Consider the following 23,879-nt stretch of genomic DNA (forward strand, 5'->3'; position numbering starts at 1 on the left):
GTGGTTTCCTATCTATGCTTCTCCCACATCTGCCTCTCCCAACCCAAGCACCAAGTGGCCCAGAGCTGGAGTTTTGATGAGCAACCTGCTCACAAATCTGCCTGGAGCTGCAGTTTTGAGTGCCCAGGTGCTCAGCGCTATGTGCCAGGGCCTTTGGGAAGAGAATGGCAGTGGGAAGCTGCGGCCCACAGGGGTCTGTACAGCCCTGCTGCATGGCCAGGCCTGCCTCTGCCAAGACAGCACAGACGGCTAGGGGTGGAGTGGAGCTGTCCTCTACACAGGCAGCAGCAGGCACAATAAAGCGCCCTGTGAGGTATGTGTAGGAAGGAGGCCAGGCCTGGGGTTCTGCTGCCATCTCCATCACCAGCACCATCACCTACATTTTGTTCACCTGGCCCCATGGATTCAAAAACTCTGCCTTGTATTTAGAATAAGAAAGGTAGCAAGGCTAGGAAAAACAATTTTGTCTTTGGGCCTCTACATACTCCCTCTTCAATGTGTTCCACTATCTATTCATCTAACAGCCCGATTACAACCCCCGGGTGCTCTCCAAGTAAGAGGGTATTTAGTAAGAGGGGTGGTGCCCAAACGGGTGGATGAATGGACAAACTGACAAAGCAACGGACAAAAGGAAACATTCCAAAACCTTATTTAATAGAACTTTCTTCATGACACCTCTCGGAATGTAAACAGAACTTGGTGGAAAGAAGTTCAATCTGATGGCTAAAGATCTGTATGACTGCCTAAGGCAGTTTGACACCTACCCATGCCTAACAGATTTTCCTAAAACTCTGTGGAACAACCAAGGAGAAGGCATGTTCCTCCCTTTCCAAAGGTGGCCAATGTGCCTCTTCCTGGAAGGTTATTTTATAAGCACGAGCCCCTGAAAGCAGCAGCCTCCGCACCAGCCATTTTGGCACGAGCAGTTACAGCTGCGCACTTTGGAACCTGTCCTGCCTTGAGTCTGATGTCAGAAAAGCACGTCAGTCCACTTCCACTTCAGAGGGCTGGTGGTGTCTGGCAGCCCTGCTGTCCAAGGTTCTATCCTTTGATCACAGCAATTGGTCTCAGTTTAATGGCTTTCTTGCTGATTCCAGCATCATGGCAGGTATTCACCACATCTGTCACATTCTTATAGGACTCAGGAGCCTGCAGGAGAGGAATTAAACACTGTACAAGTCCACCAAAAACACAGTCTTTACAAGCAACAAACTTCACTTGTGATTAAATAAATGCACACTAAAATAAGAGAGTTTTTTTGCCTATCAAATTAGCAAAAATTTAAAAAAGGAGTAAGCCTGATGTTGGTCAGTGGTAGCTTCCAAAACACTTTCATCTTGTCTTATATTTTTTCTGTATTTTTCAAAATGTCTCTAAAGAACATGTATTACTTAGAACATGTATTACTACATGTATTACATTACACGTAGAACTAGGAAATGCAGTCAATGTAATTAAATAAAACACACACCAAAACCTGATAGGAAGGAACAGCACCAAACCATCATATGTCAGTAGTAATTATCTCTTGATGGTAGAATTACTGGCACTTTTAATTTTTTCTTTATATATTTCTGCAGTTATCAAAATTTCTGGAATGAACATGTAGTACCGTCACAGTAAGTGATAAAATTCATATATGTCTAAAACAAACTAAAACTGTGTGCACGTGTGTATGTGGGTATATGTGTGTACCTACACTCACACACAATTTATTTCTGTGACTTTCTAGCAACATTCCCACCCTTCCATCCTACCCACACTGCCTTGCCACCATAAGCACTAATTTCATCACACACTCACTTTATCTTCATTCCTGTCAATACAAGCTCAGGCCAGCCATGCTGATTCCCGTATGGTTCTGTACATAAAATCCTTTTCTATCCCACCTCCCATTCCCTTCCAGTTTCTGAAACTTCCCCACTGGGGCCTCTGGAACTCCATCCAGAAGGAGCAAAATCCCCTCCTTCCCTTCTTTGAACGTTCCCTTCATCTTCCTGTTTTACTGAAACATGGATCTTTCCCGAGGACATCACTTTCACCTCCAACTTTCTGAAGTGGTGGCTGTTTTCTCTCCCAAACCAGGTCATGCCATTGGTCCCAGGAGTGGGACAGGTGTGCTCCTGGCTTTCAAGGTTGTTTCTATTCTCCCTTTCTCCCTAGGCACTCCTAGTTGTGAATCTTGCAGTCACTACATCGTACCACAAACTACCTTTGGCTGTAGTTATCTGTGGGAGCCTGAATCACTCCCCAGCATTACTTGACGATTTCTAGCTCCTGGAAATCAGATAAAATTCCACTGGGCCAATGACTATCTCTCCCCTAGATGAGTATTTCATACCTTTTCTCAGATCCTCACTCTCACTTGCTGACCCTACTATGTAATACACTGAAAAAAATAGCAGCCAAAATATTCAAAATAACGCTCACTTTATCTTCCTTCTCCACGTATCTGTATCTATAATACCTTTTCTCCTTTTACTTTTTAATGTCGCCCAAGGTTGAGTCCAGTGGCACAATCATAGCTCACTGAGACTACATGTATGTGCCACTGTGCCTAATCCTTTTATTTTTTGTAGAGATGGCGGGGGGGTCTTGCTTTGTAGCCCAGGCTGGTGTCGAACTCCTAGCTTTAAGCAATTCTCTCACCTCAGCCTCCCAAAAGTGCTGGGATTACAGGTGTGAGCCACTGTGCTCAGCCTCTTCTCTCCTTTTCTAAAGGATGCATTATCTGTGCTTCTAGCAAATAGCAACCCCATGCACTTGTACATCAGATTCTATCTCCTCTCATCTATTCAAGGACACTTCTCCAGCAGTTTCCTCCCTCTTTTCTGCATCATTAATTTCTCTTGTAAATTCTTCTCATCAACATGCAAACACATTTGTCACATCACGTCACTATTCTGCTCAAAATCCTCCAGGGTTTCTTCATTTCAATCAGAGTAAAAGCAAAAGTCCAAATGCTCTGGTGCCCCCTACCTCTCTGACCTCATCACCCTCTGGCTTGCTCTTCATGCCTGGCCTCCTTGCTGTTTCTTGAACACTCCTGCATAACCTCGGCTCACAGATTTTGCACTTGCTGTTCGCTCTGCCTCGAAAGCTCACCTCCAGATGCCCAGGTAGCCTGTTTCCTCTCTCTCTTCAAGTCTTTGCTCTAGTCACCTCACGGAAGTCTTCTCCAACCCCCCCTTTCCTTGCTTCATTTTTATTTCATAGAACTCGTATGGTCATTAACACACTGTATGTTTTATTATTTGGAAAGCTCCACAAGGAAGCGATTCATGTTTCTTTCATTCACTGCAGTATCTCTAGCACACAGAACAGTACCTAACTATAGCAGATAGTTCGTAAGCGTTCGCTGAATGAGTGAATGAAACAATCACATGGTGCTGATGAAAAAACAAAACCAAACCAAAAAACTAAAAATGCAAATGTTAACTGTACTTATTTCTGGCTGATTGAGTTCTAAATGTTTTCTGTTTTCTTCTTTGCATCTTCCAAATCTTTTTTTTGAGACAGAGTCTTGGTCTGTCGCCCAGGCTGGAGTGCGGTGGTGCGATCTCAGCTCACTGTAAGCTCCACCTCCAGTGTTCATGCCATTCTCCTGCCTCAGCCTCCTGAGTAGCTGGGACTACAGGCGCCCGCCACCACGCCCAGCTAATTTTTTGTATTTTTAGTAGAGATGGGGTTTCACTGTGTTAGCCAGGATGGTCTCAATCTCCTGACCTCGTGATTCGCCTGCCTCGGCCTCCCAAAGCGCTGGGATTATAGGCGTGAGCCACTGCGCCCGGCCAGTATTTTCCAAATTTTTTAAATTAAACATGTATTCTTTTTTTTTTTTTTTTTTTTTGAGACGGAGTCTCGCTCTGTCGCCCAGGCTGGAGTGCAGTGGCCGGATCTCAGCTCACTGCAAGCTCCGCCTCCTGGGTTCCCGCCATTCTCCTGCCTCAGCCCCCCGAGTAGCTGGGACTACAGGCGCCCGCCACCTCGCCCGGCTAGTTTTTTGTATTTTTTAGTAGAGACGGGGTTTCACCGTGTTAGCCAGGATGGTCTCGATCTCCTGATCTCGTGATCCGCCCGTCTCGGCCTCCCAAAGTGCTGGGATTACAGGCTTGAGCCACCGTGCCCGGCCTAAACATGTATTCTTAAGATCACGGGAAAAATGAATCGTTATTTAAAAAAAAATAAGTCTTTGTCATACTGACTCAGTAATTCCACTTTTTTTCCTTGTTTTTTGAGATAGGGTCTTGCTTTGCTGCCCAGTCTGGAATGCAGCAGCACAATCACATAGCTCACTGTAACCTCAAGATCCTGGGCTCAAGCGATCCTCCAGCTTCAGTCTCCTGAGCAGCTAGGACTACACCTGACTAATCTTTGCCCAGACTAATCTTGAACTCCTGGCCTCAAGAGATCTTCCTGCATTGGCCTCCCAAAGTACTGGGATTATAGGCATGAGCCACCATGTAATTCCACTTTTGAGACTTTGTTCTAATTACTAAAACAACTGGAAAAAAGCTGCATGCATGAAGATAATCATTACAATTTAATTTATAGTAGCAAACATTTGGAAGCTACTTAAATGTCCACTACAGGCAGAAAGTAAGGTACTCAGCTGGTGGAATATTCAGCAATGATTTTAAAAAGTGACAAAAACGATTTTAGAATAATGTGCTAAATTTCAAAAATAACTACAAAATGTTTTTTAACTATAGTTATGATTAGCTTTAAAAAAAAATTAGGAAAGGGCAGGCTCGGTGGCTCATGCCTGTAATTCCAGCACTTTGGAAGGCCGAGGCGGGCAGATCACGAGGTCAGGAGATCGAGATCATCCTGACTAACACAGTGAAACCCCGCCTCTACTAAAAATACAAAAAATTAGCTGGGCGTGGTGACGGGCACCTGTAGTCCAGCTACTGGGGAGGCTGAGGCAGGAGAATGGCGCGAACCTAGGAGGCAGAGCTTGCGACGAGCCCAGATCGCGCCACTGCACTCCAACCTGGGTGACAGGGCGACTCCGTCTCAACAACAACAAAAAAAAATAGGAAAAAACTATATTTTTTTCTTTTTTTGAGACAGTCTTGCTTTGTCATCCAGGCTGGAGTCCAGTGGCGTGATCTTGGCTCACTGCAACCTCTCCTCCTGGGTTCAAGTGATTTTCCTGTCTCAGCCTCCTGAGTAGCTGCGATTATGGGCGTCCACCACCATGCCCAGCTAATTTTTGTATTTTTGTAGGAGTTTCGCCATGTTGATCAGGCTGATCTCTAACTCCTGACCTCAAGTGATCTGCCTGCCTTGGCCTTCCAAAATGCTGGGATTACAGGCGTGAGCCACCACGCCCGGCCAACAATAGTAAGTATTCTAAAAGATCAAGTAATAACTGTGTTAGGGCATTGAGCTTCTGGATGACTTTTTCTTTTCTCTTAAATCATTAAGGAATTAAATTGCTCTTAATTTAAATATGTACATATATGTACACATATATACAGAATTTAAACAAAATCTATTCTCCTGTGAGTCAAATAAAAGTCGCTTCAAACATTTATATTTTCCTTTATTTTTTTTTTTTTGAGACGGAGTCTCGCTCTGTCACCCAGGCTGGAGAGCAGTGGTGCGATCTCGGCTCACTGCAAGCTCCACCTCCCGGGTTCATACTATTCTCCTGCCTCAGCCTCCCAAGTAGCTGGGACTACAGGCGCTGCCACCACACCTGGCTAGTTTTTTGTATTTTTAGTAGAGACGGGGTTTCACCGTGTTAGCCAGGATGGTCTCGATCTCCTGACCTCATGATCCGCCTGCCTCGGCTTCCCAAAGTGCTGGGATTACAGGCGTGAGCCACCACATCCAGCCTATGCCTTCCTTTTTCAAATTTGCTTTCAAATTGAAACCTAAGTATACAATTGTGCAAAAGCAAGAGTCAGCTCAAACTACTTTTGAAAAACTTAATATGTAGATGGAGACTATAAAATGAACAGTAAAAATCATTCTTAAGGACCTGGCTCATAATTTCAGCCAAAAGAAAAGAAAATATAAAACTGAAATAAGCTAAGCAAGGAACATAAGACAAAATTGAGGTCATAAAAAAAAAAAAAACCGAAACAATTTCTGTTAGTAATACCCTAAATTGCTATCTCTGTAGACTGACATAAATTACAAATGGGGAACAATAAATATTCATGTATTTATCAGAATTTCACTTACCTCTTCCATAACCAGTTTGGGTGAGGCAACACGGATTGCAATTCCCATATCTGCCAATTTGTCTAAAACATCCTGGAAATCTAAATTACGTCGAGATTTTGCTCGGGACAATGCACGGCCCTAGAATGGGAAAGGAATGAACTTCACTTCAAATCCTAAGATTATACGCCCTTTCCTTGATTTTCTCTTACACTAAAAAAAAGGAGCTTTAAAAACCATCTTTTTCTACTTTATCAAACTGGTAGCAGGCCTTGTAAGCCTCATCATATCCTTTGAGATTTTGGACCAGAGAATTCTTTGCTGGGAGGCTGTGCTGTGCAGGGTATTCAGTAGTATCCCTGGCCTCTACCCACTAAATGCCAATAGCAACTCCCACTAAACCACAACAATAAAAAAAGCCTCCAGAAATTGCCAATGTCCCCGTGGGGGTAGCAGGAACACCTTTGTTGAAAACCACTGCATTGGCCAGGCGCGGTGGCTCAAGCCTGTAATCCCAGCACTTTGGGAGGCCGAGACGGGCGGATCACGAGGTCAAGAGATCGAGACCATCCTGGCGAACACGGTGAAACCCCGTCTCTACTAAAAAATACAAAAAACTAGCCGGGCAAGGTGGCAGGCGCCTGTAGTCCCAGCTACTCGGGAGGCTGAGGCAGGAGAATGGCGTAAACCCGGGAGGCGGAGCTTGTAGTGACTGGAGATCCGGCCACTGCACTCCAGCCTGGGCGACAGAGCCAGACTCCGTCTCAAAAAAAAGAAAGAAAACCACTGCATTAAAATTAGGAGTTGGGAGGCAGCTAGAAATGAGAAACAATCAGAGAAAAAAGTAGGATTAAATACATTTGTGAAGGTCTGTCCTAGAAGAAGGTATTCTGGACAGTTTCTCTTTACCATTTCAAGACTGGCTCAACACTCTGGATGGCTTAGAAAAGGGGCTGGCAAACTACAGTGTATGGGCCAAATCTGGCCTACCACTTGCTTTTTAAAATAAACTATTTTGTTTTTTTGAGAACGGGTCTCCCTCTGTTACTGAGAGTGGAGTGAAGTGACATAATCATAGCTCACTGCAGCCTTAACCTCCTGGGCTCAAGGAATCCTCCTGCCTTAGCCTCCTGAGTAGCTATGACTACAGGTGTGGCACCACACCTGGTTAATTAAAAAAGTTTTTGTAGGCCGGGCGCGGTAGCTCCAGCCTGTAATCCCAGCACTTTGGGAGGCCGAGATGGGCGGATCACGAGGTCAGGAGATTGAGACCATCCTGGCTAACACGGTGAAACCCCGTCTCTACTAAAAAATACAAAAAACTAGCTGGGCGAGGTGGCAGGCGCCTATAGTCCCAGATACTCGGGAGGCTGAGGCAGGAGAATGGCGTAAGCCCAGGAGGTGGAGCTTGCAGTGCGCTGAGATCTGGCCACTGCACTCCAGCCTGGGTGACAGAGCCAGACTCCATCTCAAAAAAAAAAAAAAAAAAAAAAAAAAAAAAGTTTTTGTAGAGATAGTGTCTCGCTAATGTTGCCCAGTCTGGTCTTGAACTCCTGGCTTCAAGTGCTCCTCCTGCCCTGGCCTCCCACAGTGCTATAATTACAAGTGTGAGCAACCATGCCTGGCCTAAAATAGTTTTATTAGAACACAGCATTGCCCATTTACACAGTACTTAAGGTTGCTTCTGCACTGAAATGGCATAGCTGAATAGCTGGTACACAGACCATCTGGTCCCAAAAGCCTAAAATACTTACGGTCTGGCCCTTTATGGGAAGAGTTTACTGACTCCTGCGCTTAGAAGATGAAAGGCAGTGTTTTGAAATGGGGGTGTGTGTAGACTGTACATGGGCTCTAATATGCAAATAGGGCCTATCCTTGCAGTCCTGAGTGGGCCTACACAATAGGAAGGGGTAAATTAAACAAATGAGCAAGTCCAGCCAATCGCTGAGATCAACTGTGATATCTGCATCCGTTAAAGTTCCACCACTTATAAACTAGTTACGGTAAGCTCAGCTAGTGTGACAATTTCCCAGTCTGGATTTTCTGGACTTGCAGAGATAAGAAACGGTCCCTAACCCTACCAGATCTCACTACGGTAGAGATACTAGATGACCCCAGTCAGTTTACTAAATAGTATACATTATGGGGAACAATTTGAAGTACAAGACATGATAGACCCAAGTCTCAACTCTGTTAATGTTCAGTCGGCTACACTTACCAGTCAAAATGGAAAACAATAGCTAAACTGAAGAGAGCATTTCTAAGGAAGTTTCTGTTTTCCTTACCGCTCCATGACAGGTTGTTCCAAAGGTCTCAGTCATGCCCTGTTCAGTGCCAGTAAGAACATAACTACAGGTTCCCATGGTGCCACCAATGAGCACTGGTTGTCCAGTGAGCTGAGGATGCACATAAATTAAACATGTTAAAATTCAGAAAAGCATAAGCTTTGTATGCATAAAATTTAAATTTTCTCTTGCACTGTAGGATTGTAGGAGAAACCCAGACTTCTAAACACGCGGCTTGTAAACTATATTAAGATAGTACTTTGACTCTTTGATAATTCGGAGGGGAAGGAAGTGGATGACAGTGAAAATGTGAGAACCAGTAAAAATGCAGAAGAGTCAAAATAAAAGCAAAGCAAAATCCAAAAGTGTAGGGAAGTGCTGCTAGAACCACCATCCTGAGCAAGGTGCTTGTCTTCTCCGTTTTGGGTTTCTCATCTGTAAAAGGAGCCAGCAGACTATGGGATCTTTCTAACTCTACCACAGCCAGACACCAAGAGGACAGGAGGAATGAAACAGACTGAGTTTACTGTGTTCTGTAACTGAGTTAATCCTGTCTTCCATTAATTCACAGGCCTCAGTTCACAGGAGTGGAGTAAAATACACCTCCTGCAGCACTTTCTAGTTAGCACATGGCACCACTGCAAGCACAAATGATGCGGGGAGGAGTTACTGCTTCAGGGAAGATTGGGAATCATTGTTGTCATGGGTGACAGAGTATTTTCTTTTCACAATTGCTGCTTTTTATTTTAAATATAATTCACATTTGCAATGATCTAAATCGTGCTCCCACTGCTTGAAACAACAAACGCAGTGCTACGTACTTGGTAATCAACAGCAATGAGCGGATGGTGAGGAGGGAAAGCGCGCGTGGATCCCTTCCTGTGTACTAACAGTGTCCGCTCCTTCCCGTCCACTACATGCTGCTCCACTTTGGCGATGTTGTGAGAAACATCATAGATCACGTGCAGGTCCAAGTCATCAGGGGTTGTGTTGAAGACCTTGGCAAAAGCCTAGAAGAAAACACAGAAGATAAAAGCAGCCAGAACTTCAGGACTCATCTTCAGCTCTTCATGACTTATCTCACTGATTTCAGGTAGTCTCTTCTGAAGGGAGTAAAAGATGTAAAAGCTCAAAAGTAGTCGTAAGATTATCTCACGTAAAGGACAAAAGCTGTCTTTTAGACCACATAGCCAATGCCACCACATCATTTTCATCTTCATCATTTTCATCTTTGGTTGAAAAGCTGCCTGGCAACTTTTGATCCCACCTTTCAAAATTGCTTCTTCCCCAGCCTTCTGAATCTTAGTCAATGGCACTTCGATTCTCTATGGTGTTCAAGACAAATTCTAGGAATAATTTTGATTCTCTTCTCTCACTTCTCATGCTCGATACTCAGATGATTTAATTTATGATGACACCAAAACCTTGGACACTTCTCTGGTATTTTGAACATTAACTATGTGAATTTCCAAAACGAAACACCATAGGCTTTGACTGGACCGCATCATGTTTTTTCTTTTTTGGAGACGGGAGTCTCGCTCTGTCGCCCAGGCTGGAGTGCAGTGGTGCAATCTCGGCTCACTGCAAGCTCCAACTCCCGGGTTCACGCCATTCTCCTGCCTCAGCCTCCCGAGTAGTTGGGACTACAGGCGCCCACCACCACACCCAGCTAATTTTTATATTTTTAGTAGAGACAGGGTTTCACTGTGTTAGCCAGGACGGTCTCGATCTCCTAACCTCATGATCCGCCTCCCTCAGCCTCCCAAAGTGCTGGGATTACAGGCATGAGCCACCACACCCGGCCTGGACTGCACTATGTTTTAAAGCACTTAACATCATCATAAATGACTTGGAACAGAAGAGCAACGTCGACTGTACCTGACGGGTTAAGAAGGTCATGGAAGACCGGTTGACCCAGGCATAGTTCCCAGCTGCTGCCATTCCCTTCAGGTAGTCCTGACCTTCTGGCGAAGCGATTCGAGCACAAGCCAACTGCCGATCATTGACTATAATCTTGTCTCTCTTCATGGCCTTCTCCATAGCTACCAGTGCATCTGGAACAAGAGCAGCAAAGTCCAAACGAGTTAGCTTTCCCTGAAATGAACAGTTTAGATTTACTGTAGAAAGGCAGGCTACATTCAAATTCATTCCACAGTAAAGCCAAGTGAAAGCCAACTTTCCCTTTAATGTGTTTCTGAGTTCATCTATTTGCTCAGTCAAGATGTACTTGAGAATCGTGCAGAGTGCAGAGACAGTTTGTGGGACACAAAGTCAACATCTGCCCTCTAGGAACTTGAAAGAGAATGGGATGTGAAAACGAATAGCCACAGTATGGCCTTCAGTACTCCTTTCTCTACATGTGAATGAATAGGAATAGTAGCAGTAAAACACATTTTGTTGCCTTCATGATTAACCGAATCCAGGGGAATGTTCTGAACCACTAGTCGACGCTTTATACATCTGCTAGATTAAACAGTCTAAAGGGTCAGGCTGGCACAAATTACTAAATTCTCCCACAATACAATGCACTAGAGGCTGATCTGTAACATGAAATTTAAAGCTTATAACAATTTCCAGACATCTGTATACCTTTTCATTTATTCATTGTCGGAAGCCGAAAGAATGAGGGTCGTGAACAAGTCAGTATACCACCGGCGGCTATGTGAGTAAACAGCAAACTGTTCTCACAAATGCAGGATGTTGGCAAGCTGACAACTGTGTCTGCCGTCCAGAAGGAATGCTGAGGGCAGCCACACCCCAGGCACGTGTTTCTTGTGATTAGATACATGTGAAGCCTGTTAGCAATAATATCAACCTGCGATCAATCAAGCAGCTGACCAACCTTACCTCCTCCTCCCTGCTTTTTCTACCCAATAAATATGAAGGGCTGTGGAAACTCAAGGCCCTTGCTCACTAGAAGCAAGAAGCCCCCTGACTCCTTTAAAACAGTTTCTTTTGTTTTTTTATTTTCATTTCTGCATTCGTCCTGCTTCATTCAGTCCTGTAGCAACCGTCACAATTCATACATTATTTCACACACTATCCAAAAGGACCTATCCAATATTTCGCTGCTTCCTGCTTTTGTTCATGCTGCCTTTGTCACCAATATCCTTTGTGTGTAATTGTCCAAACTGTGAGGCTGAGCTCAACACTGGGTCCATGAAGCCATCTCCAAAATCTTTTTCCTAGATGTGTTTTGTTTGACTCTCCCATATTATTAATTGCTACCTTTTAATATTTATTTTTTCTTTTAAACGGACATGACTTGTACTTCATGAGACAATCTGAGTGCAAAGTATCAGCCTGTTTCATCAGCAAATCCACCATAACACCTAATGTTGCAGAGCAGGTATGCAATACATACGTTATCTGCCAAATGAATGCCTATTTCATAAATTCCACTCTTTAAATATTTTCTTGCTCTTTCTTGGCCAGCTAGTAACTCATAAGAGTAAACATAACGATAACGGCAACTAACATTTATCGAGTGCTTACTAATGTCAGACACCGATTTAAGTGCCTTACATATATTATTATCTTTCCATGAATCCTATATGAAATCGTTATTATACTCATTTTTTTTTTTTTTTTTTTTTTGAGACGGAGTCTCGCTCTGTCGCCCAGGCTGGAGTGCAGTGGCCGGATCTCAGCTCACTGCAAGCTCCGCCTCCCGGGTTTACGCCATTCTCCTGCCTCAGCCTCCCAAGTAGCTGGGACTACAGGCACCCGCCAACTCGCCCGGCTAGTTTTTTGTATTTTTTAGTAGAGACGGGGTTTCGCCGTGTTAGCCAGGATGGTCTCGATCTCCTGACCTCGCGATCCACCCGTCTCGGCCTCCCAAAGTGCTGGGATTACAGGCTTGAGCCACCGCGCCCGGCCTATACTCATTTTTTTAGACAAGAAAGTTATGGCCCTGGCCGGGCGCGGTGGCTCAAGCCTGAAATCCCAGCACTTTGGGAGGCCGAGACGGGCGGATCACGAGGTCAGGAGATCGAGACCATCCTGGCTAACATGGTGAAACCCCGTCTCTACTAAAAAATACAAAAAACTAGCCGGGCGAGGTGGCGGGCGCCTGTAGTCCCAGCTACTTGGGAGGCTGAGGCAGGAGAATGGCGTAACCCGGGAGGCGGAGCTTGCAGTGAGCTGAGATCCGGCCACTGCACTCCAGCTTGGGCGACAGAGCGAGACTCCGTCTCAAAAAAAAAAAAAAAAAAAAAAAAAAAAAAAAAAAAAAAAAAAGAAAGTTATGGCCCAGTGAAGTTAATTTGTTCAAGTTATTTGGTTGTTGAGGACTCAGGATAAAACCCATGCAGTATATTTCAGAGGTTTCGCTCTTAAATTTCTATCTGGTTGCCCGTAAAATGTACATTTTAGTACGAGGTCTAGAATATACCTGTGGCTACTTGGTGGCCCAAGCCTCTGCTTCCACTGTGGATCATCACACACACCTGTCCCTTATGGTCGATGCCCATTTTTTTAGCAGCGTACTCATTGAAAATCTCATCCACAACCTGGATTTCTGCATAATGGTTGCCTGCTCCCAGGGTCCCCAACTGCAAATGTAAAAATGTCTGGTAAGATAGTTTTGATTCCAGTTTTTTTAAAAAATCTATTTAAAAACCAAAAAGATAAAAACAAACTAACAACAAAATAACCATAGAAACAGTGTTTCTGTAACAAAAAAATTCCTAAGCTATAGAAGTGCTTCATTTACAACAATATTCTACACAACAAAATAACATAGACTAGCTCCTAAATTGTATTATATCATGATATGCTTGGTATATACATATAAAAAACTAATACAGGAACACAAAACCAAACACCACATGTTCTCACTCATAAGTAGTTGCTGAACAATGGGAACACATGGACATAGGGAGGGGAACATCACATACCGGGGCCTGTCGGGGAGTAGAAGGAAAGAGGGAGGCAGAGCATTAGAATAAATATCTAATGCATGTGGGGCTTAAAACCTAGATAATGGGTTGATAGGTGCAGCAAACCACCATGGCAAATGTATACCTATGTAACAAACTAGCACATGTATCCCAGAACATAAAGTAAATAAATTAATTTAAAACAAAAGCTTTACAAACAAACAAAAAATCAAGCTTTTAAATGGTTCATGGGACATTTTAAACATCACGAAGAGTCAAATTTTGGGATAAATGTTGGTGAATGTTGACTCTTAGACAAGGTCCAAGTTCAAATGATTTTGAAACATCTATGAGTTCATGAACGTCCACCATTATCTATAACTGAAAGAGCATATACCACAACTAGAGCTAATATTAACAGATGATTTGGAGAACCAGAGAATGTCAGTGCTGGAAGAGTCTTTAGAGGTTGCCTAGTTTTAACCATCCCAGTTTTCTATAAGAAAATGAGATCCAGAAGAAGACAGTCTTGCCCACGTGTCACCCTGAATTAGTGGCAAAGCCTTCACAACTAGCTGTAATTTCAAACATCTAGTATCTTATGGATACCATAGACTGTCAAAGTATGTATATATATAATTTTGACTATGACCCTTATAAACATTCTATTTTTCTCCCATTCACTTCTAATTCATTATTTCTTATTTTATTGAATATTTGCAAGCTCCTGATTGCTCTGTCACCCAGGCTGGAGTGCAGTAGCGTGATCACAGCTCACTGCATCCTCAAACTCCTAGGCTCAAGCAGTCCTCCTGTCTTAGCCTTCTGAGTAGCTGGGATACTTGCATTTGCCACCATGCCTGGCTAATTTTTTTTTTTTTTAAATTTTTGTAGAGACTAAGTCTCTTTATGTTGCTCAGGCTAGTCTCGAACTCCTGGCCTCAAGTGATCCTCCTTGGCCTCCCAAAGTGGGTGTGAGCCACCGCATCCATCCCTGATGGTTTTTTAGAATAAAAATGAAGCATAAACCAATTGTATTTTTTGATATACCATAAAAAAAAAAACCTGCGAATATGTCTGCTAAATGTAAGATATAGCTATTTCCCCCAATAAAAACAAAATATGAAAAATAATTAATATGTTGCCCCTCCAAAGTGAGTTACCTGAGGAAGGCCTCTTTTCTTAGCTCTTGCAGAAACCTTATTGGGGTCAGCTTGCAGCATCCTTCCGTACTCCTCACAGTGCTCCTTGTCTTCAGCCCAGGCATACCCTTCTCTTAAGGACCAGTCCACCCCCATCTCCAAGGCCTCCTCCAAGTCTCTGGATAAGTATAAAAGGCACTAGTCATTTCACAACCAAGGCAGAGCAAAACCTAAGGATGATCACATCTTACCGGGCAGAGAAAAACTTGACATTTACTATCGCCTGTGTTCCAGGCCTTAAGTCAGATACAAAGTTGAAGCTCTCAGTAACTGGTTTTTTGAGGAATGCAGTCATATAAATAATTGCAACATAAAATGGTAAATGCCCTATTAGACATCATTGTAGTTCTACTTGACATTTATATGGCTACTTGTTAATTTTCAAATCTTTTTTATATTCAGTTTTGCCTCTCTGATCCTGAATTCCATGAGGTAGTGATTAAGTAGACAAAAAACAATAACATCAACAACAACTTTGTAACCTTAATCACCTATCACTCTCTAACCACTAATTCCACCAGGTACACACCTTAATGATTTATGAAGAATTACAGTCAAATAAATGAGGTATCTAGAATTCCTCAGACAACACAGGTTAAATTTTAAGCTCTTTTCCCATCTTCACAGAAGTTCTGAATGGCTTACTGCACCTCCATTTTGAAGCTGAGTACACGTACATTAAATCTTTCGAGGGTACAAACTTTAATCTTCATCTAAAACATCTAAAACACTGCCAGGAAAAACTACACTTTTCCTGGATTGAGCATAGAAAGTGCTCAATAAACATTGGTGGATATGATGTTATCACAAATACATCCACAAATGTCGAAGGCTGTTACAACATCAGTTGACTTATGTCTCCAATAAATGGGAGTAAGAACTCCTAATCACAAAGCTAAATACAGTGAGAAAAAAACCTTTTTATAAGATGTGAATGTTAAGGAAATCCAAAACAGAAAAGCCTCAAAATAACATGATACAGGAGTAACACATACTAAGTTTAATGTACTATCACATTTTAAAAATAATATTAAGACACTGACAAACGTTGGTTTGTCAGATTAAGAAGAGGAAAATAGGCCGGGCGCGGTGGCTCAAGCCTGTAATCCCAGCACTTTGGGAGGCCGAGACGGGCGGATCACGAGGTCAGGAGATCGAGACCATCCTGGCTAACATGGTGAAACCCCGTCTCTACTAAAAATACAAAAAACTAGCCGGGCGACGTGGCGGGCGCCTGTAGTCCCAGCTACTTGGGAGGCTGAGGCAGGAGAATGGCGTGAACCCGGGAGGCGGAGCTTGCAGTGAGCTGAGATCGGGCCACTGCACTCCAGCCTGGGCGGCAGAGCGAGACTCCGTCTCAAAAAAAAAAAAAAAAAAAAAAAAAAAAAAAAAAAGAAGAGGAAAATAACTGATTTATAGAGGTCATCAGTTTAAGTAATCACAGCCAAATGTAATCCATTTGATGGTATAAATACTGTAGACTTCCTATATGCAGAGCCTAGGAAAGGACCCTGACCCAGGAAGCATGCAGGTCAAACGCAGCAGACATGCAGACAACCCAGACACTAACAACTTCCTTATATACACAAGCCATACCATTTCATTCCCTCCACCAAGTGCCCAACATGGTAACTGGCATAAAGAAGACCTGAAAAATGTCTGCCGAATAGATCCATTTTCAACATCTACCTCTAATGACAGAATACGAATGTTAGACTGGTGGGGGCTACGCTGTCCTCTCTTCCTCCCGCTCAGTGCTAACCCCTAAACTCCTTGCCATTTCTTCTTCAATGATCCTCTGCATGGGAAGTGAAACTTACAACGAAATGAAACTTACATTGAAACAAAGAAGTGAAACTTAAAATGAAACTTACAATGGTGGACATTGAAACAATGAAGTGAAACTTACAATGAAACTTACAATGGTGGACATTGAAACAATGAAGTGAAACTTACAATGAAACTTACAATGGTGGTGTACCAATCCAGGAATAATGATGCCACCATGATAAAGAAACAAAACATAAAAACTACTTCAAAGGTTCTTGAACACTTACAGATTCTAGCCAAAAGCATCCAGAAACTGAAATGCCATCCAGATTCAATTACTTCTTTAGGTCCATGGTTATTTCTTTGTATTTTTTATTTTTAGGGACAGGGTCTCACTTTGTCGTCCACGCTAAAAGTGCAGTGGCGTGATTCATGGCTCACTGCAGTGTGGAACTCCTGGGCTCAAGTGATCCTCCCACTCAGCATTCCGAGTAGCTGGGACTACAAGCATGTGACATCACACCTGGCTAATTTTTTTTGTATAGACAGGGTCTTGCCATGTTGCCCAGAGTAGTCTTGAACTCCCGGGCTCATGCAATCCTTCCATCTTGGACTCCCAAAGTGTTGCGGGTGGCATGAGCCACTGAACCAGGCTTCACAGTTATGTTGGGCTGTCCAAAGGTCATTGTACAAATGACACCATTATCAAGCATGGCCATTCATCCATTCAATGGACTTTAAGAAATATAAATGATTAAAGCTCTGAACTCTGACTTACATGAACAATTCCAGGCAGGGCTGCCACGTTGCCAATCTGTTTCATGGCTGGCAAGAAGCCACCAACACCTGAAGACAAAAATTGGGTATTAGAAAAGACAACACACTTGAGTTTTAGCATTAATTATATTCATGTTTCTAGACTGTATAACATGAAGAGGTAGTCACCAGGGCTACTAAGACAACAAAATCTAGAAGGATATTTGAGATGCAAGATGGAAGGGAGCTTCTTCAAGAAGGAAGTAGACAAAGAGGAAAGATAGCCACAAATGTGCTGCCAGTGTTCTGCATATACCATGAGAAGGCTGCTTGCAAATGTTGTACTGCGATGTAAAATACAAATACCAAATTTTACGTTATTAATATTTGAAAAAAATTTTTTTTTTTTTTTTTGATCTTGGCTCACTGCAACCTCCACCCGCTGGGTTCAAGCAGTTCTCCTGCCTCAGCCTCCTGAGTAGCTGGGATTACAGGCGTGGGCCACCACACCCGGCTAACTTTTGTATTTTTAGTAAAGATGGTGTTTCACCATGTTGGTCAGGCTGGTCTTGAACTCCTGACCTGTGATCCACCTGCCTCGGCCTCCCAAAGTGCTGGGATTACAGGTGTGAGCCAGGGCACCTGGCCTGAAAAAAATATTCTTTCAGCAGTTCCCTTTATAAAGAAAATCAATGCTGGTTTATTCTAAGTGACAAAGAAGGGCAATGTGGCAGCTCTGGAAAACACTGGATTGAGAATGAAGGGATATGGGGCTCCAGTCCCATTTCTGCCACTTGGCAGCTATGTTATTTTAGACAAGTGAGCATACCCTGGTTGGGGAGGGAAGGCTTTAGTTTGCTGATCTAAAAAAATGAAAGGGATAACTCTAGACGATTTCTTTTTTTTTTTTTCTTTGAGATAGAGTCTCGCTCTGTTGCCCAGGCTGGAGAGCAGTCAGTGGCTCGATCTCCACTCACTGCAAGCTCTGCCTCCCAGGTTCACGCCATTCTCCTACCTCAGCCTCCTGAGTAGCTGGGACTACAGGTGCCCGCCACCATGCCCGGATAATTTTTTTGTATTTTCAGTAGAGATAGGGTTTCACCATGTTAGCCAGGATGGTCTCGATCTCCTGACCTCGTGATCCGCCCGCCTCGGCCTCTCAAAGTGCTGGGATAACAGGCGTGAGCCACTGCGCCCGGCCCAACACTAGATGATTTCTATACTATCACCATTAGATTATCATAGGGCTTCATGCATTTTATCTCTAAACCTTGCTGCAGCCCTCTAAGATAGGTGTAATGATACCTGTTTTATGGATGAGACAACTGAATTTCAGTAAGCCTAATTAGTGTACTGGTTAAGAACACTGTCTTTAAAATCAGGCACTACTGGATCTGAATTCTGGCTGTCATCAAAAAGCTATGTGACCTTGGGCAAATTAAAATTTTTAAATTTTTGTTATTATACTTTAAGTTCTGGGGTACATGTGCAGAACATGCAGGTTACATAGGTATACATGTGCCACAGTAGTTTGCTGCAGCCATCAACCTGTCATCTACATTAGCTATTTCTCCTAATGCTATCCCTCCCTTACCCCCCAATCCCGACAGGCCTCAGCGTGTGATGTTCCCCTCCCTGTATCCATGTGTTCTCAATGTTCAGCTCCCACTTACGAGTGAGAACATTCAGTGTTTGGTTTTCTGTTATTACGTTTAACCTCACTGAGCTCTGACTTACACATCTATAAGCTGGAGATAATATCTTCCTTTTAGAGTTACTGCAAGTATTACATGAGATAATCTATGCAAAGCACCTAGTAAAATGCCTGGAATATAGTAAGTGTAAAACAAATGGTAGGTCACTTGCTCTTATTGTTCAAGGTTAGCTGAGGAACGAGTTCTACCCATTTTCAAATCCTTTCTATAACATGAACTGGCTAACAATGTGATCACAAATAAGTAAGTTCTTTTGGTCTTACCTTAAGTTGTAATCACTCCTTGACAATATTTCAAAATTGTAATTGAGTTACCACTCTTTCAGGCCACAGGGAAGGCACTACTGTACTAATATAAGTGACACTCTAATGTACTTACCACCACCTCGACAGGCATTCCTTAATTCCTCAAACATCAATTTCTCCAGAGCATCATTCACGTAGAAAACGCCTTCAACCTGGTACCAAAAGTGAAAAGCAATGTCTGAGTACACGTATGGCAAGTGTAGGCACTGGACAGAATACGCTGTATGCAGTATTTACTGTGCTTTACCCTTTACCAAACACTTTCACATTACCTTACGCATGCAGAAAACTTCCTATCAAAGGCTATGAGCTGCTCCCATCATAAAATATACCTTAAGAAAAATTTTGCAATGTTCATTAATCGTTTTAATTATTATACCCTCAAAACCACCTTTAAGAATTCAACAGACTAAGCATCTTTTTGTGTGATAAAGAAAAATCTTCCAACTATGCTCTCACAAAGCCCAAAGGTCTTAATCCTCAAGCTTCAAAAATATCAATGGATTTTTGAAAATTAAAAAAAAAAAAACCCAGATCAATAAAAAACTCAAATTCTAAACATAATACATAGTCATCTAACCTTAGTATATTTATTCTGTGTTTAAGCCAATAGCTGGTTTACACTTTATTGTGCTCTAGTGGTGACTTACAAATCTCTAGTTAGGTAAATAGTGAGAAGAAAAATTTAACATACAGCTATGTAGCTGTGTGCTCAGTTCTATGAGCTATATACTTAAAAAAAAAATCTACGTAATTTTAAAGCTTGACAATAGAGGCGGCACATAAAAGGCAATGGAAGACATACTTATGTAACACTAAAGAGCAGAACATTTTTATCATAGGTCAAATATTTTGAAGGAGCTATCCAGTAACGGAGAACCAAAGATTTAACACTTAATCAACTGAATGTAGTTTTTACCAGAAAGATGACTTCATGACCACTGCATAAAGAACAATTAATATCCACTGATGGAAAATGTTTCCAGTACAACTTCTTAAGGGTCACATTTATTAATTCACCAAACATTAACTGAGGATTTACTATGCATGAAGCACTGTCCCGGGCACTAGGGGAGATACAAAGAATATGATAAAATCTCGCTTTCAAGGAGCTCCCAGTACACCACAATACAGCTCTTATATTCTTTTCTTCTTTTTTTTTTTTTTTTTTTGAGACTGAGTCTCGCTCTGTGGCCCAGGCTGGAGTGCAGTGGCACAATCTCGGCTCACTGAAAGCTCTGCCTCCTGGGTTCACGCCATTCTCCTGCCTCAGCCTCCCGAGTAGCTGGGACTACAGGCACCCGCCACCACGCCCGGCTAATTTTTTTGTATTTTTAGTAGAGACTTCACCGTGTTAGCCAGGATGGACTCGATCTCCTGACCTCGTGATCCGCCCGTCTTGGCCTCCCAAAATGCTGGGATTACAGGCGTCAGCCACTGCGCCCAGCCAATACAGCCCTTATATTCTCATAAGAGTATCAGAGTGCAATGAAGCAAGTGCCATAACATTAAGTACACAGTGCTATGGAAGAATCTGATGAGGAAGTGCCTCAACAGTCTAGGGAGCTGGGAGAGGTTTCACAGAGATCCTGTAGAGCTGGCTCTTTAAAGACAAGAGACATCACTGGTGCAGCAGAACATTTAGGAGCCAAAGGCAAAAATGACATAAAGATGAGAGGGGAGCATTTTAAGGGAACAAAGAGAAAGTTTTAGTCCAACAAGTAGATGTGGGCCTTGGGGGAGAAATGGAGATTTAGTAACAGAGATGATTATCCATATGAAATTCACTGCTACCATGAGGATGGAAGCACAATTCGTGCTTAGAAGTTAACAGCGTTTTGAGAGCAATGCATCAACATTCCAAGTCTCTATTCCCAAAGAAAAGGTGGTAGTAAAGTGCTGTATACATACTTAAACTAGAACTGCCTAGCAAAATTAGACTTGCCCCATCAATGAGCACCAGTGTGTGCTTCAAAGGCTAAGTCAGAACACCTGCCAGACAATGAAGGCTGTATTATTAGATCCTACAGATGATCATGTCATGGTGTTTTCTTTTTTTTTTTTTTTTTTATTTGAGACTCACTCTGTCACCCAGGCTGGAGTACAGTTTAGAATGATTACGGGTCACTGCAGCCTCGATTTTCCAGGCTCAAGGGCTCCCGCTGCCTCAGCCTCCTGAGCAGCTGTGGTGCACACCACCCCGCCTGGCTAATTAAATTTTTTTTTGGTAGAGACGCGGTCCCACTATATTGCCCAGGAAGGTCTCGAAGTCCTAAGCACAAAGGATCTTCCCACCTTGGCCTCCCAAAGTGTTGAGATTACAGGCCACGAACCACTGCACTCCCCTTATGTTTCCTTCCTTCAGGGTATCGGTTTCCACACAAAGAAAGTGGCCAAACAGCAAATAGAACACAGATTTATCCCTGTGGGCTTTTTCTTCCCTCAGGGTAAGTGACTTGCCAACAAGGGAAACTCAATAAGCTTTGATTCCGAATAAAAGAGGGGAGTGGCTATTGGGAGCTGTTTACCAAGACGTGAGACGGTAAACCTTTGAAGCATTTACTTGGCATCTTCAGGGATTTCAAAAACTATTTAAAATACGTTGCAAAACTTCACAAACGTTTTCTTTTTTCACGTTAATGAAAAATATGAGCACAGATGGTGATGAAGGCCGAGAGATACAGAGCCCAGGCTTTCAAACTATCTGATGATCCCAAGCCCTCAAGTCTCCATTTGGGACGTCAGAGGAAAAACTAGTAAACTGGACATCAAGTCCTGGCTGAGCTTCTTCCTAGTTAGGTAGAGGAAACGATGTCACGGACAGATCCTCGAGGTCCTTCTGTGAAGTATTAAAATCAATCAGGCCCTCCCCTGTGCTACTGCAAGAAATGACATCGCTTAATTAAAAACCAACATGGAATACTGAATGCTGAAAACTTGGTTCAGTAAACAAAGGTCTGTAAACGTTATATAAATAACCAGCATGACTCAGAGGAGGTGAATTCCAGTCCCAGCAAATGAACCCAGGGCTGGCAGTTCCACCTTGGAAAAGATCACGGAAGTTTCTGAAGACCAGGAACGTAAACCAGCTCACGATGCGTTTATGAGACTGATCTGTGAAAACGCTTTGGAAACCCCAATTTCGTATTTATTTGGATTCCCCATATCCACTGCGCTTAGCTTGTCCTCGTGGTTCGGGGACCTCTCCTGGCGGGAGGTGGTGCTGGAACAGGTTGGGCGGCCCCAGAACCATGAGGGGAGAAGGAGGGGATGAGGCAAACTCTGCAAGGGGCCGGGGAGGACCCAGTGGTCGAGGGGAGGACTAAAGAGCGCGGTGGACGCCGGCCGGGCCGGGGACGTAGCAGGGAAGGCCCCGCCATTTGCTCTCCTGACTTACCTGCATGTTGGGCACGAAGCCCTTCTTGATCCTCCAGCAGTTTTTACTGATCTTTTCCAAGAACTGCAGCTCATCATTATAGCTGCGACTCATGGCGGCGACAACGGTAGCGAAAACTCCCGGCTCGGCTTTGAAGACCGGCTGCCGCGTCGTCCGGCTTCCCAGAGCACCGCCTTCCAACAACCAAAGCGCAGGCGCGACCAGCGCCGCACAGGATGAGCAACGGCAAGCGCCGAGGCTCGAAACTCTTCAGGCCACTGTCTTTCCTCTGGTTAAGTTGTATTGTCCTCTAGTGTATAGCTAGGATCTTTATTAGTCGATTTCCTCTAAGCTACAGCTAAGCGAAATCCAGGAGTTTAAATTCCATTGTAGTTATCTTTTGTTTTGGAGATGCTTTTCAGCAGCTTATGAAAACACCTTGAGTCTGGGTCAGGTCCGGTTCATCGTCCTGGAGTTTACACCCTCAGCTGGGAGGGGAAAAAGATACGCCAGCAGCTGAGAAAGAAAAACCTGTTTGAATAGATACCATAGCTGAACATTTATGTTTCGGAATTAATCTGGATATACATCAAATAACTTTTGTTTTTATCGGAAAGGAGCATCCCAAAGAATGAAGCATGGCACCTTATCGTTTATTCTAACAAACATTTGTGGATGCATCTATTATGGCCAGACATGTACTACAAAATGATCAAATCACAGCCCTTATGGATCGCCAGAACTCCTCAATCTAGCATCCTTTGATGATCAAGACCTCTTTAATCATGCTTTTATACGCCATTTCTCTTGTTCATAGTGGTAGGTGAGCTTTAAGTGATTTCAGTTTCGAGTTCTGCCTCATGTCAACAACTGCAACTTTGGGATTAGAAAGACGTGCAAGATTCCATTTCTATCTGTGCCATTTACTGGCTTGGTGTGGATTAACCCTTCTTATCTCTGTTTCGTCATCTCTAAAATGGGATCATACTTCTTTCTTGAGTAGAAGGCTAAATGAAGTGACACCGGAGGAGTAATCAGCACAGGGTTTGGCACACAGCAAGCACTCTGTAAACAGCTCTCCTCCTTCCATTCCCCCACTAGACTGTAAGTGCTGCAAAAAAACCAGTATGTAGTTTACATTCATTTTTCCCATTACCTACACTGGTTCCGCTCTTCTTCTCTTCTGCCCCAATTTCTCCCCATTGATTAGGTGCTCTGACACATTGATGTCATTCTCAATTATAAATTGTCTGAGTTTAGTACTCTACACTGCCATTTCACTGAATCTGTGGTGGGTGAAAAATCGTAAAGCTTGAAGTGATGCAACTTTTAGAGTTTCCTGTGGTTACCCTGTTTCTTCTTGGAAAGATTTCAGACGTAAAGAATTCTCTTTTAAAATTAAGCCTTGACATC

The 23,879-nt window shown here is 43.2% G+C and overlaps 1 protein-coding gene across 1 annotated transcript; it reads right to left on the reverse strand.

The window, feature by feature from the left end:
* Positions 1-631: 631 nt before the first annotated feature.
* Positions 632-22,671, reverse strand: LOC115892825 (tRNA-splicing ligase RtcB homolog). Its single transcript, XM_030915294.1, has 11 exons — positions 22,488-22,671; positions 19,164-19,242; positions 17,093-17,160; positions 16,275-16,342; positions 14,506-14,662; positions 12,856-13,015; positions 10,341-10,516; positions 9,284-9,472; positions 8,463-8,573; positions 6,199-6,318; positions 632-1,149 (listed from the first exon to the last, which is right to left on the reverse strand). The coding sequence occupies exons 1-11, from the start codon at positions 22,578-22,580 to the stop codon at positions 1,042-1,044; spliced, it is 1,329 nt and encodes a 442-aa protein (XP_030771154.1). The 5' UTR covers positions 22,581-22,671; the 3' UTR covers positions 632-1,041.
* Between the last annotated feature and the right edge of the window lie 1,208 nt (positions 22,672-23,879).

Source organism: Rhinopithecus roxellana, chromosome 13 (genome assembly GCF_007565055.1).
Source record: "Rhinopithecus roxellana isolate Shanxi Qingling chromosome 13, ASM756505v1, whole genome shotgun sequence".
NCBI lineage: Eukaryota > Metazoa > Chordata > Mammalia > Primates > Cercopithecidae > Rhinopithecus > Rhinopithecus roxellana.